General features: G+C 36.0%; 1 protein-coding gene across 1 annotated transcript in view; it reads left to right on the top strand.

Moving 5' to 3' along the window:
* LOC140161228 (spectrin beta chain-like) overlaps window positions 1-13,886 on the top strand; it is a 130,901-nt gene that overhangs the window by 48,905 nt on the left and 68,110 nt on the right. The window contains 12 exon segments of the mRNA XM_072184684.1: window positions 43-220; window positions 700-900; window positions 1,862-2,071; window positions 3,082-3,288; window positions 3,869-4,106; window positions 4,701-4,885; window positions 8,127-8,383; window positions 9,189-9,380; window positions 9,562-9,721; window positions 10,367-10,494; window positions 11,024-11,183; window positions 11,943-12,020. Of these exon segments, the coding sequence (XP_072040785.1) occupies window positions 43-220; window positions 700-900; window positions 1,862-2,071; window positions 3,082-3,288; window positions 3,869-4,106; window positions 4,701-4,885; window positions 8,127-8,383; window positions 9,189-9,380; window positions 9,562-9,721; window positions 10,367-10,494; window positions 11,024-11,183; window positions 11,943-12,020 (2,194 nt within the window).

Raw genomic sequence — 13,886 nt, 5'->3', positions numbered from 1 at the left:
TCCATGGTTAAGCAATATATTTCTATTCTTGCTCATATCCAGTATTGCAAAATCTGGCCAAGAGAGAAAAGCACAGCTTGAAGAGTCCAGAAAATACTTCCAGTTTCTTCAGGATAGTGAAGAGGAAGAGTCATGGCTGATGGAGAAACAACGCATCGCTAAATCAATGGTCACTGGCAGGGATCTAAGGAGTGTTATCAGTACTCAACAAAAACATGCAGTAAGTGGTATTTTGATACTTGCAATCATCTTGTAAAAATGTAAAATATTCAAACCAATGCCGTGCTCAGATCTTTAAGTAATAAGAATGACTAACAATTACAGAATGTTTGAATATGAGGAGGTTATCATCGGTTGATCACAAGTGCAGGTCACATTGAGAGCCTAATTTCAGCATTTTGTAATAAGATGGCTTGAGAATTTTGGGAATGATCTTTAAGTATGCTTACTGTTGCATATTCAGCATAAGCAAGCATTCATGCCCTAGATTCACTTAATGAACCCCTGCCTAATAACTAACAGTTTTCAGGATTTCAGGCATTTCTTTTTGGTGTTTCAGGCATTTTCCTGCAATTGGGTCCCTAAATATGATACACAGATTTTGACAAATTTTAGTCATTTTACTTAGAAGCCACTAACATCCCTGAATTAGACCCTCTCAGCAATGCTAATTCATGTATGAATAAATACTAATTTCAGGCACTAGAATTGGAAATCACAGCCAGACAACAGATCATCGAAGAAGTCATCAATGATGGCGAAGACCTGGTTGCCGGGAAACACAAAGCCAAGAAACGCATCCGGGATAAGATTGAAGACTTGAAACATAAATGGGATAAACTGAATGAGTATGCTGAGGCTAGGAGGATAAGGCTGGAGGAAGCTTCACAATCCCACCAGGTAGGGTGATATGGGTCTCATAAGATATTTTTCCGTCATATTGGGATATTTTTTCATCATTATGGGATATTCATCATAATGGGATATTCACACAGGGAGTGTGAATTGCAAACGGGGTTACCTGAATGGGTGACTCCATATGAAATCTGCTTCCCCTGTGTGGGAGATTAAATACATGTCTTTCATAGGGAGTGTATGGATTTCAACTGCAATAGCCTAATTATAAGACACAATTAATCAAAATGAGTCATTTTCCACTAAATGAGACTGAAGATGTATGGCCAAATGAAAGCTGCCAAATTCTTTGAATTCCATTGGTTTTTCGCAATGTGCAAATAATAGTTTTTTAGGAACTGTAATTCCTGATGTTAAATGAAAAAAATGTGCTTGATTATCACAACAAACTACGCTTTTTTAACAATTTTTCTCGACTACATCTCGTTTTATTTGTGTGTGAGGGTCGTTTATTTTACTGCAGAAGATGAGAGATTTGTAACAAAATTTGATGAAAATTAATTAACTTCGAGCATGTTGTAAATATTAACCAACACATCAAGGAGTTTGAAAAAACTGCTCTAAAAGTCAACATTGAAGAAAAGTTTATGCATCATATTAGATTTAGACTTCACAAAGATGTCACAAAAAAGATGCAACAAAAAGCCCCTGGGGTGTGATAGCGCATAAATCAACCACATATACAGGCACAAAAGGTTTCCCTGTCAGGTCACCACATGTGGCTTGCTATCCCAGGCTGTGTGCTGCAGACCCGAGGGGTTGGTGGTTCAAAACCAGGCAGAATGGACCACAACATCTTTCCTCTTCAGCTTCTTTTCTTCTTCCAAGCACCTCCACCCACAAAAGCAGTTAGGTGTGAGGCCTGAAAAGCAGTTTTCCAGTGATTTTTCATACGTGGGTTAGAGTTAATGAAGATGACCCTTTTGAATTTTCTTTACATTTTCAGTATTACATAGATGCAAATGAGGCCGAATCCTGGATGAGAGAAAAGATGCCTTTAGTTTGTAGCGATGACTACGGCAAAGATCCAACATCAGCGAAATCCTTGCTACAGAAACACCTGACATTGGAAGAAGAGATACAAGCTTATCAGAGTGATATCAAGAAACTCCATCAACAAGCTAGGCAGATGATTGATGCTAATCTCGCTAATCAGGTGGGTTTCTGATGGTTTACCAGGGATGTAAATTTTCAGGGAATTACTAGAATTCCGGAAATTTGGCCAAAAAAAATCCGGAAATTAAAAAAAAAATATTTTTTTATTTTATTTTTTTTGCATTCCCTGAATTGGATGATGATCATTTGTCATAAAAATACCCAAAAACATTCTTAGGAGGGATGATACCCTGCAGTCTATTCCCCGGACAAACCCCCTAAATGTTCAATACTTAATGCAAGCCCTCGGCCACCAAACACCAGTTGAATTTTCAGGAAATTGATATGTTGCCCATTTACATCTCTGGTTGCAGTCTGAAGAAATAAAGTAGTTAAAAAGTAATTCACAGTGATACTTTTGTATCTAGAATGTGGCCTACCCGGTACTTTGTGAGTTGATCTAGATTATTGAGTATTCAGATTGCAAACTTCCATACATTTTACCCACTTTGTGCACTTGATTCAACTGATGCACCTCCAGTGTATTAACATGCTTTGTGTTCATCTCTCAAAACTCTCACACTCACTCAGCATCCAACATTGGTGCATTGTAATGTGTGCTAGTTTGCCGATGCTTAGAACATGCATTATATACCCTGACTGTCAATCACAAAGCGCCTACTTTCTAGTTTCCATGGTATGGGTTGGAAATCTATTGATCGCAGTAGACAAATTGTGCTAATAATGCATAAAATATATGTACTATACCATTTTTCACCCTGATGTGACAGTGACGTCAGTGCGCATTTCATTGGGCACAGCTTCAAATCACAAGCATTCACTCAAAGTTATGGTGTACATGTACGCTCTTAAAATGGCGCAAAGATGTGTGTGCCAAAAAGCTACCTAAACGTGTTGAAGTCACTGCCACATCAGTGAAAAATGGTAAAGACTACAAATCTATGTAAGGTAGACAGATCTGTATTCTTTAGTGTCTTGTCATGTATTGTATCACAAATTAGCTCTCTTTCTTTTTGTATTCTGATTATCACATCTAATGATACCACACAGGCTCAGCTGAAGGCTGTAGAGGAGCAGTTATCACCCTCCAAAGAAGATGAATACATCACAGAGCTGGTAGATGTTCCCTATGAGATTGAAGAGGAGGAGATGGTAGAGAAAGAAGAAATGAAAGAAGAAATTATTGAGAAGAAGTATCCACAAGTCAAGGCTGTTTTTGCTTACACTGGACATGGCATGAAGATAACCAAGGGAGAGGTAAGTGTGGAACTACAGTCTGTCCACTCTGAAGTACAAAGTGACAACGCGCACATATACAGCGCGTTAACAGTGCGTAGTGCTGCGTCTCTGCTACAGGTATGCATGCCTTCAAAGTCAGCACAATGTGTGCGTCCGTGTCAGAGTAGACTGACTATAAGGTAGTAAGTACTGTATTCTCTCAAACATTTTCAAAAAGGGGGATGCAGGATGGGATATTTCCATTTTTACATGGCCATTGAATTAACACATAATCATGAAATCTTCTAAATGTGGTATTAGGTTATTAGAGTTCTTTTTTACAACGATAATTCCCAACAAATTTTTTAGGCACTTCGGATCAATGACTTCCAGTTCACTTCTGTGTTTGTGATGTCATTATTAAGCGCCACCATCAGGTTACTTACTTACGTGCCCAGGGTGCTAATTGGGTTGAATATGGTACTTCAGTTGGTAGGTCATCAAGCTAGAGTTTCAAAGGTCACCGGTTTATAATCTGGTTGTAAGCAAATTTTCCTTAGCCTGTTATTCATGATGCATAAGTTAATTTATACTAATATAAAATTTGTCCTGTTTGCAGATTATGATACTTATAGAGAAGACCAATGCTGAGTGGTGGTCCGTACGAACAGGCAAAGGCACAGAAGGCTTTGTCCCAGCCAATTACGTCAAAGACACAAGGCCTAAGATTGTTAAGAAGAAGGTTCAGAAGAAGGTGAAGGTACCACAGAAAGTGAAGGTGACAAAAACACTAACGAGGAAGGAGGAGATTAGGAAGAAGAGGAAGAGGAATACAAGTCTCTCAAGAGCACCAAGCTGTAAGCATAGATTTTTGACATTTATGACTAGCCCCAGCAAAATCGGGAACATAATTGTCATACCCACTTTTGAGATACAGCTTGTCACTTGCTTTACTATAGCAGTCAAGTTAGCACAATTGATAAGGCGTTCGGCTATGGTGCAAAAGGTTGCGGGTTCAAACTTCTCATGAAAAAATTAATTGAGTTAGCTTGATATTCCTCTGGACAAGGAACTTACTGCTAATTGTCTCATTGTAACCTGTACAAAACTTGGAGAGCTAATTCTGGTTTCGAAGGTCATTTGTGGAATGTCTAGGGTGCGCACTCTTGAAGCTGCAAAGTTCCTGTATTGTTGTTAAATGCTTATAAGAAATGATGTGGGGCCGTAGTGGTCAGTGACAACCTGTAAAGTGTGCTGAGGCTTGTGGATCAACTTCTAGGGGTTGTGCCTGTATGTATTAATCACTAGGCTTTTTCTTTTCTTTCCTTTTTTTCACTTTGACATACTTTTTTTTATCATATATGCATTGAAAGCCTCCAGGATCAATAATTTTGTACCTGCTCATATTGTCGTACTATAAATTAAAGCCTTCCTTACATTCTGTTTCACAGTAAGAAGAGAGAGAACACTTCATTTTGACCGAGAAAATGTTGAGCTCAGACAACAAGGGATAGATGGCACATACAGACGTCTTCAGAAGCTTGCATTGGCACGGAAACGCTACCTCAATGATGCCATTAAACTCTTTACTTTCTACCGAGAGTGTGATGAGTTTGAGGTCTGGATGAAAGAAAAGGTGAGAATTTAAGAGAATATTTGTGATATTTTCACAAATCAAGATTTTTAAATGTGTCCCCTTCAAAAAGAAGTAGTTGGGTTTTTAACAGACTTGACACACACACCATTAACCAGTAATTTTCAAACTCAGCTGAAGGTATATGATAACTTTGTCACCTTGGGAGTCTTTTTAAAGCTACTAATCCATAGTTTCTACAGATTGTTTCTGCTTTCAATGTTAATTCTTACCTTTCTTGAGCACAGTACTTGTTTAAATGATGCCATATTCCAAACTATTTTAAAAACACTTAAGGTTGGTCTGAACCCTGGAATTATGGAAAATTTCGGGCCTCATAACTTCTAAATTGTTGGTCTAAAGTATATAAAAGTATACATATTTAGGATGGCAAAGACTTGATAAGTTCATCTGTGAGGTTAAATTTGGGCCAAAATGCCATTTTTGGCCCAAAATCCCAAAAATAACGGTTTTTGGCCCACTTTTTCGTGCATCCTAACAAAAAAATTCTTGGGCCAAAATGTTTTTTTATTAATTTTTAAAAACTAGATCAAAATATCTAGGACCTTTTTTTCATTTTTTTGAATTTTGACCAATTCCACCAAAAATATTTGAAATTTGGGCCAAAATCTGGCTTTTTTTATGATTTTTTTGAAAAATCAGCATTTTCTGACCATTTTTGGTGCAAATTTCTCAAAGTTGGTCGAAATTCAAAAAATGAAAAAACGGGTCCTAGATATTTTGATCTAGTTTCTTAAAATTAATTTAAAATTTTTTTTTGTTACGATGCATGAAAAAGAAGTGGGCCAAAATCCGTTATTTTTGGAATTTTGGGCTAAAAATGGCATTTTGGCCCAAATTTGACCTCAAGATGAACTTATCAAGTCTTTGCCATTCTAAATATGTATACTTTTATATACTTTAGACCAACAATTTAGAAGTTATGAGGCCCGAAAGTTTCCATAATTCCAGGGTTCAGACCAACCTTAAACCTTTCACAAACAAAGAGCAGTGTCAGTGAATGTCTGCAAGCACACATGTCCTTATTTTATTGCTACAATAATGTTGCAAATTTGAATCATTTCATGCCAATCCAAAAACAAACTGGCATTGAGTGCATAACAGAATTGAAAAGACTTTCCATGGGTTGACGCATGTGTGATGTGCCACCATATGTATAACAAAGCCCAGAAAATGAGTGTTATGTTCTCTTTTCAATGCAGATACATTATAAAGTAATACATTTGTACCTACTTCACCTGTGAACTTCTCTATGAAAAACACATTCTAACACTTTCTGTTAAAAACTGTAGCTTGCCATGGCAAACTATTTTAACTCATTCTAACTTTCTTTCTGTTAAAAATTTGTAGCTTGATGTCAAATTAGTCAGATTTATAAAGGTAATATTAGGTCCAGGTCTTTCTAGAGCATATTATTTTATGTTCTTGGACTTGCTTTCAACATCTACTTTTACTATGACTGGTTGAATTTATGTTGGTCGTTATGTATCTGTTCTTTTGTACTCTTTAGGTTTATACCTAATACTACTGAATACTTTCTGTGGCTTCTTTCATTAAAGTCTTGCTTTAATTTAAACTGATTCATCCTAATCATGAGCAAAGAATACAACAGTCACCATTGTGATAACTCAGTGGCAAAAAGACCTATGCCTTTCAGCTACAATGTGTATGATTGCCTAGGATGCAAGATTTCACTCATGCATGCACTTGTACAGGGCATGCACTCTGCATTGAGCAAATTCAGGATTCTCACATGCAGGCAGTCATACATGTAACACCTAATTGACAAATCTTTCTACCGCTGAGCCATCAATTGCTTGTTTGGTGGGGGTTCAGTTTTTTTAAATTCAGTTTTGGTAAGTTTTGGTTATAATATTCAATGAGAATGGGTTAAGGGATTATCAGTTATGTTTTCAAGTATTTTGAATTGTTTGCATTTTTCAAGATACAGGATTTATGTATTGGTGGTGGATATCTGCAAATTTGACCAATTTTGTTCTTACTTTATTCCCTTTTCCTGTTAACTGCTGAAGTATGTTGTGCTAATTTTGTCCATGTATGTGGCTTTCACTACTCTGCTATTTTCGCCAAGTTTAAGCATTGATATGATGTAGGGGTTTTGTTTGGTTTGTTATGGATGCCTAAAAGACATGTCTGAGGATATAGTAGATGGCAAAGTAACTATAATTTTCAATTTCCCATTGATGATTCAGAAAAAATAAGAATGACAAGAATTAAATAATTGATATAAAGTTGTATGTAAAATGGTAGGTATATTTTACATATTGATATATTTATGTACCTTTGATTTTGTTTAATAGCTATTCTATTATTTTGCTTGTGGAAATTCAAACTATATCTATATGTACTACAGGTCTTTCAAATAAATTGTGTTCATCATGGAACATGGCCATGGTGTGCATGTATCATACACAGCGTTAGGCACAGTCTTCTCAATGATGTCATTGTAGGAGAGCAATTGGTCAGTTCAACAAAGGTTCCATCTGCGCCTTACGCCATGTGTTGCTTCTCATGATGGACATAACTTAGCTCAAAGAACTGTAGTTTAAATAAAATACAGGTTATTAAGTACATACAAACAAAATAAGTTATTTTTCAAAAAAGCTTCATATTGTTGTTTATTAGCTGTGCTGTATGTTTTATAATGTTTAGGCCATCTTAAATAAATCCTGTGTCTCAAAGCTGCCACGCGCGTTAGTAAAATCATGAGCGTAGTCCTCTTTGAAAATCAAGAAATTCATTTTTCTTATCTCTTTTTATTTTTATTTTTTAACTTAAAGGCGAAAATAAAACTCAAAATTCATATTTGATTTCAAATTTTAGATTTTTTCGCAAACTTTGGACATGAAAATAATAAAAGAGAAGAATAATAGTTTGTAGCAGTGACTTCTTTTCTTTGTCTGCGATTCCAATATTTGCAACATTGGATATTTTTGCACAAAATGCTTGTCCAAAATCCTGTACTGCATATAAAAAAATATAAAATTAAAACAAAAATACAGTAAAAAACACCGCATTCCGCATTAGGTTTTCAATTTCTCACAAGCTGTGAGACACAGGATTTAATTACGATGGCCTTACATAAATTTGTTTTTTCAGTTGGATCTCAAACATAAGTTTATGTATCATATCTATTTCACTTAATGAGGTAAATCTTCATGAACCTTTATTAATTTGTTGCACCATTTTGTATAATGAATAGGAAAAGATCATGAAGAAGAAAGAAACCTTATCAGAACGAGTGGAAGCCACAAGAAGAAAATTTGAAAATCTTCTGACTGACCTGGCAGCCAATCAGAGCAGAGTTGAACGGATCAACAAGATGGCGGATGCGTTTGTAGAGACGGGGCATAGCAAACAGGCGGATGTGAGGCAGAGACAGAAGGAGATCAATAAGATGTGGGAACAGCTGCAGAAGATGAAGGAAGATAAGGAAAAGATGCTGGAAGGAGCTTCAAGGTAAGTCTCCAGCTTCATAATGCAGTGTGCCACCAGCACAATACATGCCCAGAATGATTTAGCGATAGGATAGGAAATTATTGACCTCCAAAACGAATACAACACAGGAACATATGTCGGTGTGTGTTTGGATGTCAGTATGATGAATGAACACCATAAGATTGAACAGTAAAACAGCAATTTGCAATAATAGACGATCCATTAATTGTTTATCTATTGATCTCACAAAATCCTTTATGGAACTGTTTTTAACATTATTATTATCACACTCGTGTGAAAATCCAATGGTGGCTAATGCGGCAAAGTTGACCCTGGGCCTGGAGGTCAAAAAATTGGACAGGCAAGAGCAACCGCTGGTGGTGCATTGTGAATCACAAAAATTGACATATTGATACATATATTCATAAGTAGCCCATGTGGGTATGTTCATATACTCATGTTGGATTTATGTTATGCCAATGTGATGTGTTAATGATTTTTGTGTGATCAAGTGAGGTTTTTTTGTATGACTTTTACCTGAACATTAGGCAAATAAAGTGTATCTGTGTGTTCCTGTCTAATATGCAGGCATGAACATTTGCGAGGGATTTGTGTTTTGGTGTGCAGGCACATGTATATATCCTGAATAGAGATAATGATTCTTAAAAGACTCTGTAGTCTGTGCTTTCACATAATTGCTTACAGTTGCAGTACTATATGAACCCCCTGATGATGTGGAAAATGTTCATGTTAATATCCTTTTTGGCCTTTGTTGTGTTTGATGAAAATCCATTATAACATGTTTTTCTCACTTTTCATTTCACAGCATTGAGCTATACAACCATTCATGGGGTGAGACTAAGGAATGGATCATGGACAAACTGACTGCATTGTTATCAGACAATGCAGGACATGATCCTACATCAGTTGAAGCTCTGCAGAGAAAACATGAGATTATAGAGAGAGAACTGGCCCCTGTAGAGGATAAATTAAGGAAACTGGGATTATTAGCTAAGGCGTGAGTATTGGTCAACTTTTATATAGTATACATACTATGCCCATATCCAGGTACCATATATGGATTTCAACCTGTGGATTTCAACATAGTTGGATAATATTACAAATATGATTAAAAGCTTACCATCCAAATTGTCTTCATTTATCTTATGGGTTATCCATCGTGTATTTTGCCATTACAGAGTAAAGTCATCCTATCCAAATGAAGGTGAACACATCACTCACAGACAAGATGAGATCCAAGATTTGTGGGATAAACTTGAAGACAAAGCTGAGGCTAGAAAAACACAGTTAGCTCAGAGTAGAGATACTAATAAATTCCATAGTGATGCCAAAGACCTGGTAAGTAGAGCATTCAGATGTGTAATTTGCATGGACATCGGTACCTTTACCTTTGGTATGGTGTTTAGGATTCTATATAGTAAAGTTTCAGATCCTGCATCTTATGTGAGTTACTTTTTTACCGTGATAGCAAGTCTGGTTATACTACTTACGCAAGCATCAATTTGAAGCTTGAACCTACCCACCTTAAGCCTCAGCATATTATAGATGTCGATTCGATGTCGATGATTGAGGTCAATAAAAGTATGACCTCAATCATTGGCATCGAATTGACATCAATAATATGTCGAGGCTTGAGATGGGTAGGTTCAAGCTTCAAATTGATGCTTGCATTAACTTATATGACACTGTGTATACTTTCTTAACTTATATGGTTAAGAATTCCAAGAATTTGTGACTGTCTTCTACAAACCCCTTAAATCATCCAAGTTTGAAGGAGGCATTCAGCCAGTCATTACTGCCTGGAAATGGTAACAAATTGTACTAAAAAATTGTACTTAAATTGTACATGTATGTGAGCAGGCATGAAGCGATAAGTTACATGCATTATTGCTGGTGTGCAGGCCGTAAATCAAACACTGTCGTATGTATGTAATGCTCTTGATTTCTCATCCCACCATTTGCAATGTTTACAATTATTTGCAGTTGAATTGGTGCAATGAAGTCAAGGCCACATTAATGGATACCGAGTTAGCTAGAGGTGTACCTGCATCAGAACAACTACTTAAAGATCACCAAGAAGTACTGGAAGACATCAAGACTCACAAAGACAAGTAAGTATACTCTAAAAAGTGGGTTCTCAGTGCTAACAAAGAACAAAATTTGAATAATTATTTTAATTTCAATTTCATTTTACGAATTTGATTGTATAGTTTTCAAAACCTAAAATCAACTTGTAAAAATTACGAAGAAGTTCTTAGCTCTTTTGTATGATATGTGATATTATTGGTTAGGTAATTGGGTGTTTTGATTTTGTTGTTTTTTGTAGAGAACTACAGAATTCTCATAATTCCAGAATATAGATATAGTCCATTTGGGTTTCTCGAGACAGTAGCGTCTGCATGTGATACGTGCGCGATTAAAGGGAGTACATCTGTATTGCACAGTGGGGTGCGAAGTGACTGCACCCTACAGATACACCGGCTTTGATTCCGTGTGTACCACACACAAACACTACTGTGTCAAAGAAAGCCAAATGAACTATGGACTATGAAGTATTGTATCTGCATACCTCAAATTCCTGTTTCTATAAGCAATATGATCAGTTCAAATAATTTAGTTTCACTTAATCCTTCCTTACAGATTTACAGCATTAAACAAGTTAGGTGCAGAGATCATGAAGGAGCTACCAGAATCTGCTACCATAGCCCACAAGATGAAGAAGATGACTGACATACAAGAACAACTTCTCAATGGATGGGATAAGAGAAATAAACATCTGGAAGATGCTCTGGATCTGGCTGTAAGTAATAGAGTATAATATAAAACTTACATAGCTTCATTGCTGCATTAGGAAGCAAGCTATGTGACCTGCTACAACAAAATGAGTATTAAGTCGTCGTTTCGAGACATTCTGGCTGACTGAGTTGATGTTCTTTGTTTGCCACGCATCTGTACAAGCCAATAGTATGTCCTTCAAGAATGGGCCATTTTGTCCCCATTCACAAAGGACATATGGACATACTTGAACATATGTGTCTGAGACAAAGATCACCAACGCAGTAGACAGGGCATTTCGAATCTACCAACTTGCGACTTTACACTAATTTCATGGGAGCCAGTCACAATTTGGTAATGCAAGAAGAAACAAGATGATTTTTTTACTTTTAGTAGGCTTATTATACTGTCTAGTCTAAAAGTAATGAAGTAAATCATGATGTGGATAATATATGTTCTTACTGATGATCATATGGGAGTGCCAATGTCTCATAGGTTTCGGACAAAAAGCAGCATGTTGGAGTTAATGTGCAGAATATAATTGTTCTGAAATCAGATCAGAATATGAGCTGAAATACACTGCTGAGTTTTCCGTTCACTCTGGACCAAACCCTTTGCCCCAAACAAATTGGGAAGGACAGATTTGCATTTTATGGATTTTTCAAAGTTATTCTAGCTCTCCCATGTGCTATATTTTCGTTTGTTTGTTGTTAGTTTTATATTGATTATTTGTATATTTATTTTCTAGTTTGAAAACAAAATTATTTGACATTTTTCATTGCAGCTATTCAACAGAGAAGCAGATCAGATAGATGCAACTACAAGCGGACATGAAGCATTCCTTGAGTTTGATGATTTAGGGGTAAGATTCCAGTTCCATGAATTGTTCTTGAATTTCATTGTTAGTGCAGGCCTATATTTAAGTGCAAAATAAAGCTGAATTCTCAGATAAAAACATCATGATATAATGATATTATGTTTTTATTTTATTTATTTTATTAACGTGGTAAATTCACTGAAATATATTAAATAAAAAAAAAATAGGATAAGACCCGCTGTCTGAAAGCACAAGCACCATCAATAGTCGGGGTGGGTATCTTTGAGCCTCAAACCTAGATTAATTATCGTACATACCATGTGTAAATAAGTACACAAATAGATATGTATAGTGTACATAGTTACGGAGCTAAGTCATGAAATAATTTAGCAGTAATATGAACCAATAAAACACCTTGCCCCTTCAAATAAATAAAGGATTTTATTTAATTATTAAATACATTGTCTTGACATTATTGTCTCTAGGTTTTATATCTAAATTTTATATTTCCACTAATTAATGATATTAAATAATGCATTTTACTCAGCTGAATCCAAGTGGCAAATCTATGGTAAGCTTTAGAGTTAGTACAGGTTTTTGATAACTGGTGTATATATTTAATCTTGCATGATATCTTCCCCATCCCTCTTGGTGTTGGCTTATACAATGTATTTCCCTTAGAAATATTTCTCATGTAAATTCGTCTTAGTTTGTAAAATATCAAACTTGTTTGTTGCCAGTGGGCCATTGCATGAGCCATGGTAGGTATTAGGGCAAACTCTGTGGGTGACATAAGGTATATGAATAAGCATCTATTAAGGATTCAATCATGTTTCACCATTGTTCATCATCGTTTAACAATGAAACGTCCGTGTCATCTGTGTGGTTTACTTGGCGAGGGTAGATTTAGCTGCCCAAGCGAAGTAAACCACACAGATGTGCTGGACCCTTTCAACAACGAAAACAAGCTAAAGATCTTCTAATTCACATGATTACATCAGTTAGTCTTTGCCACTCAACCTTACAAGATGGTGATAACTCTGTTGATATCAGAAATAAAACTACAAAATAAAACGGCAATGTTTAGCCACTATCCAAACTGAATTCAACATGCAAAGCAAGTTCCAGGCATTACGCGCTCACAAATAATATGTATGCACGCTTCCGTTAACTTGCGTTTGCATCCCATGTAACTGGAAAAGTGTGGATTCATCACCGATTAATAATGTTTGGCTACTCTACAAAGATAGGAAGAGTTATTGAATTGTAATTCAAAACATACTTCTATTTTGACCGTGGTGATCAAACAGTTTTGAACTTGCAGATCCTACTAATGCAGGGTATCCTCATTTAAAAAAGGGGAGGCCTCCACTAGGAATTCCCCATGATAATACTATGAAACAGGTGGTAGGTATGAATGGTTGTGTCATTGATCTAGAGACCTGTCCCTCTGTCATCTTAGAATTGTCCTCCCCCCAACATGGCTGCCATTTAATGTGCTCCGGTTGGTTTATTGCATAGGGTTATATAAGAGCCGTAAATTCTGGTGGATGTGCTTAGTTTCTCATGAAATTCAACAAATGTGTAGGTTATACGTGTAGTACCATAGTAGCTGGGTAGTTACAATTATACATGTAGGTAGTAGAATTATAGTAAATATTTAATACTTGTCTTGTGAGCAAGAAGTGTGCTACTGTTTTGTATAAAATTGTTGTTATCATATGCCAACAAAAAGTGAAATTTTCCCTTTTTTTTCCTCATTTTTTTTTTTTATTTTAGAGAAAATTTCATCAAGACTTTCAAAACTTCTATACTTATCTGCTGGAAAAGATGCATATATTATTCTACTTGAAACTTTCCAGATACTGTGTCTTATATATTTTTTTATTCTGAGAATTTTGTGAGCACTAT

Source organism: Amphiura filiformis, chromosome 1 (assembly GCF_039555335.1).
Source record: "Amphiura filiformis chromosome 1, Afil_fr2py, whole genome shotgun sequence".
In the NCBI taxonomy this organism is placed as follows: Eukaryota; Metazoa; Echinodermata; class Ophiuroidea; order Amphilepidida; family Amphiuridae; genus Amphiura; species Amphiura filiformis.
The sequence above is the reverse complement of the archived record's forward strand: the minus strand, read 5'-3'. Positions and strand labels throughout refer to the sequence as shown.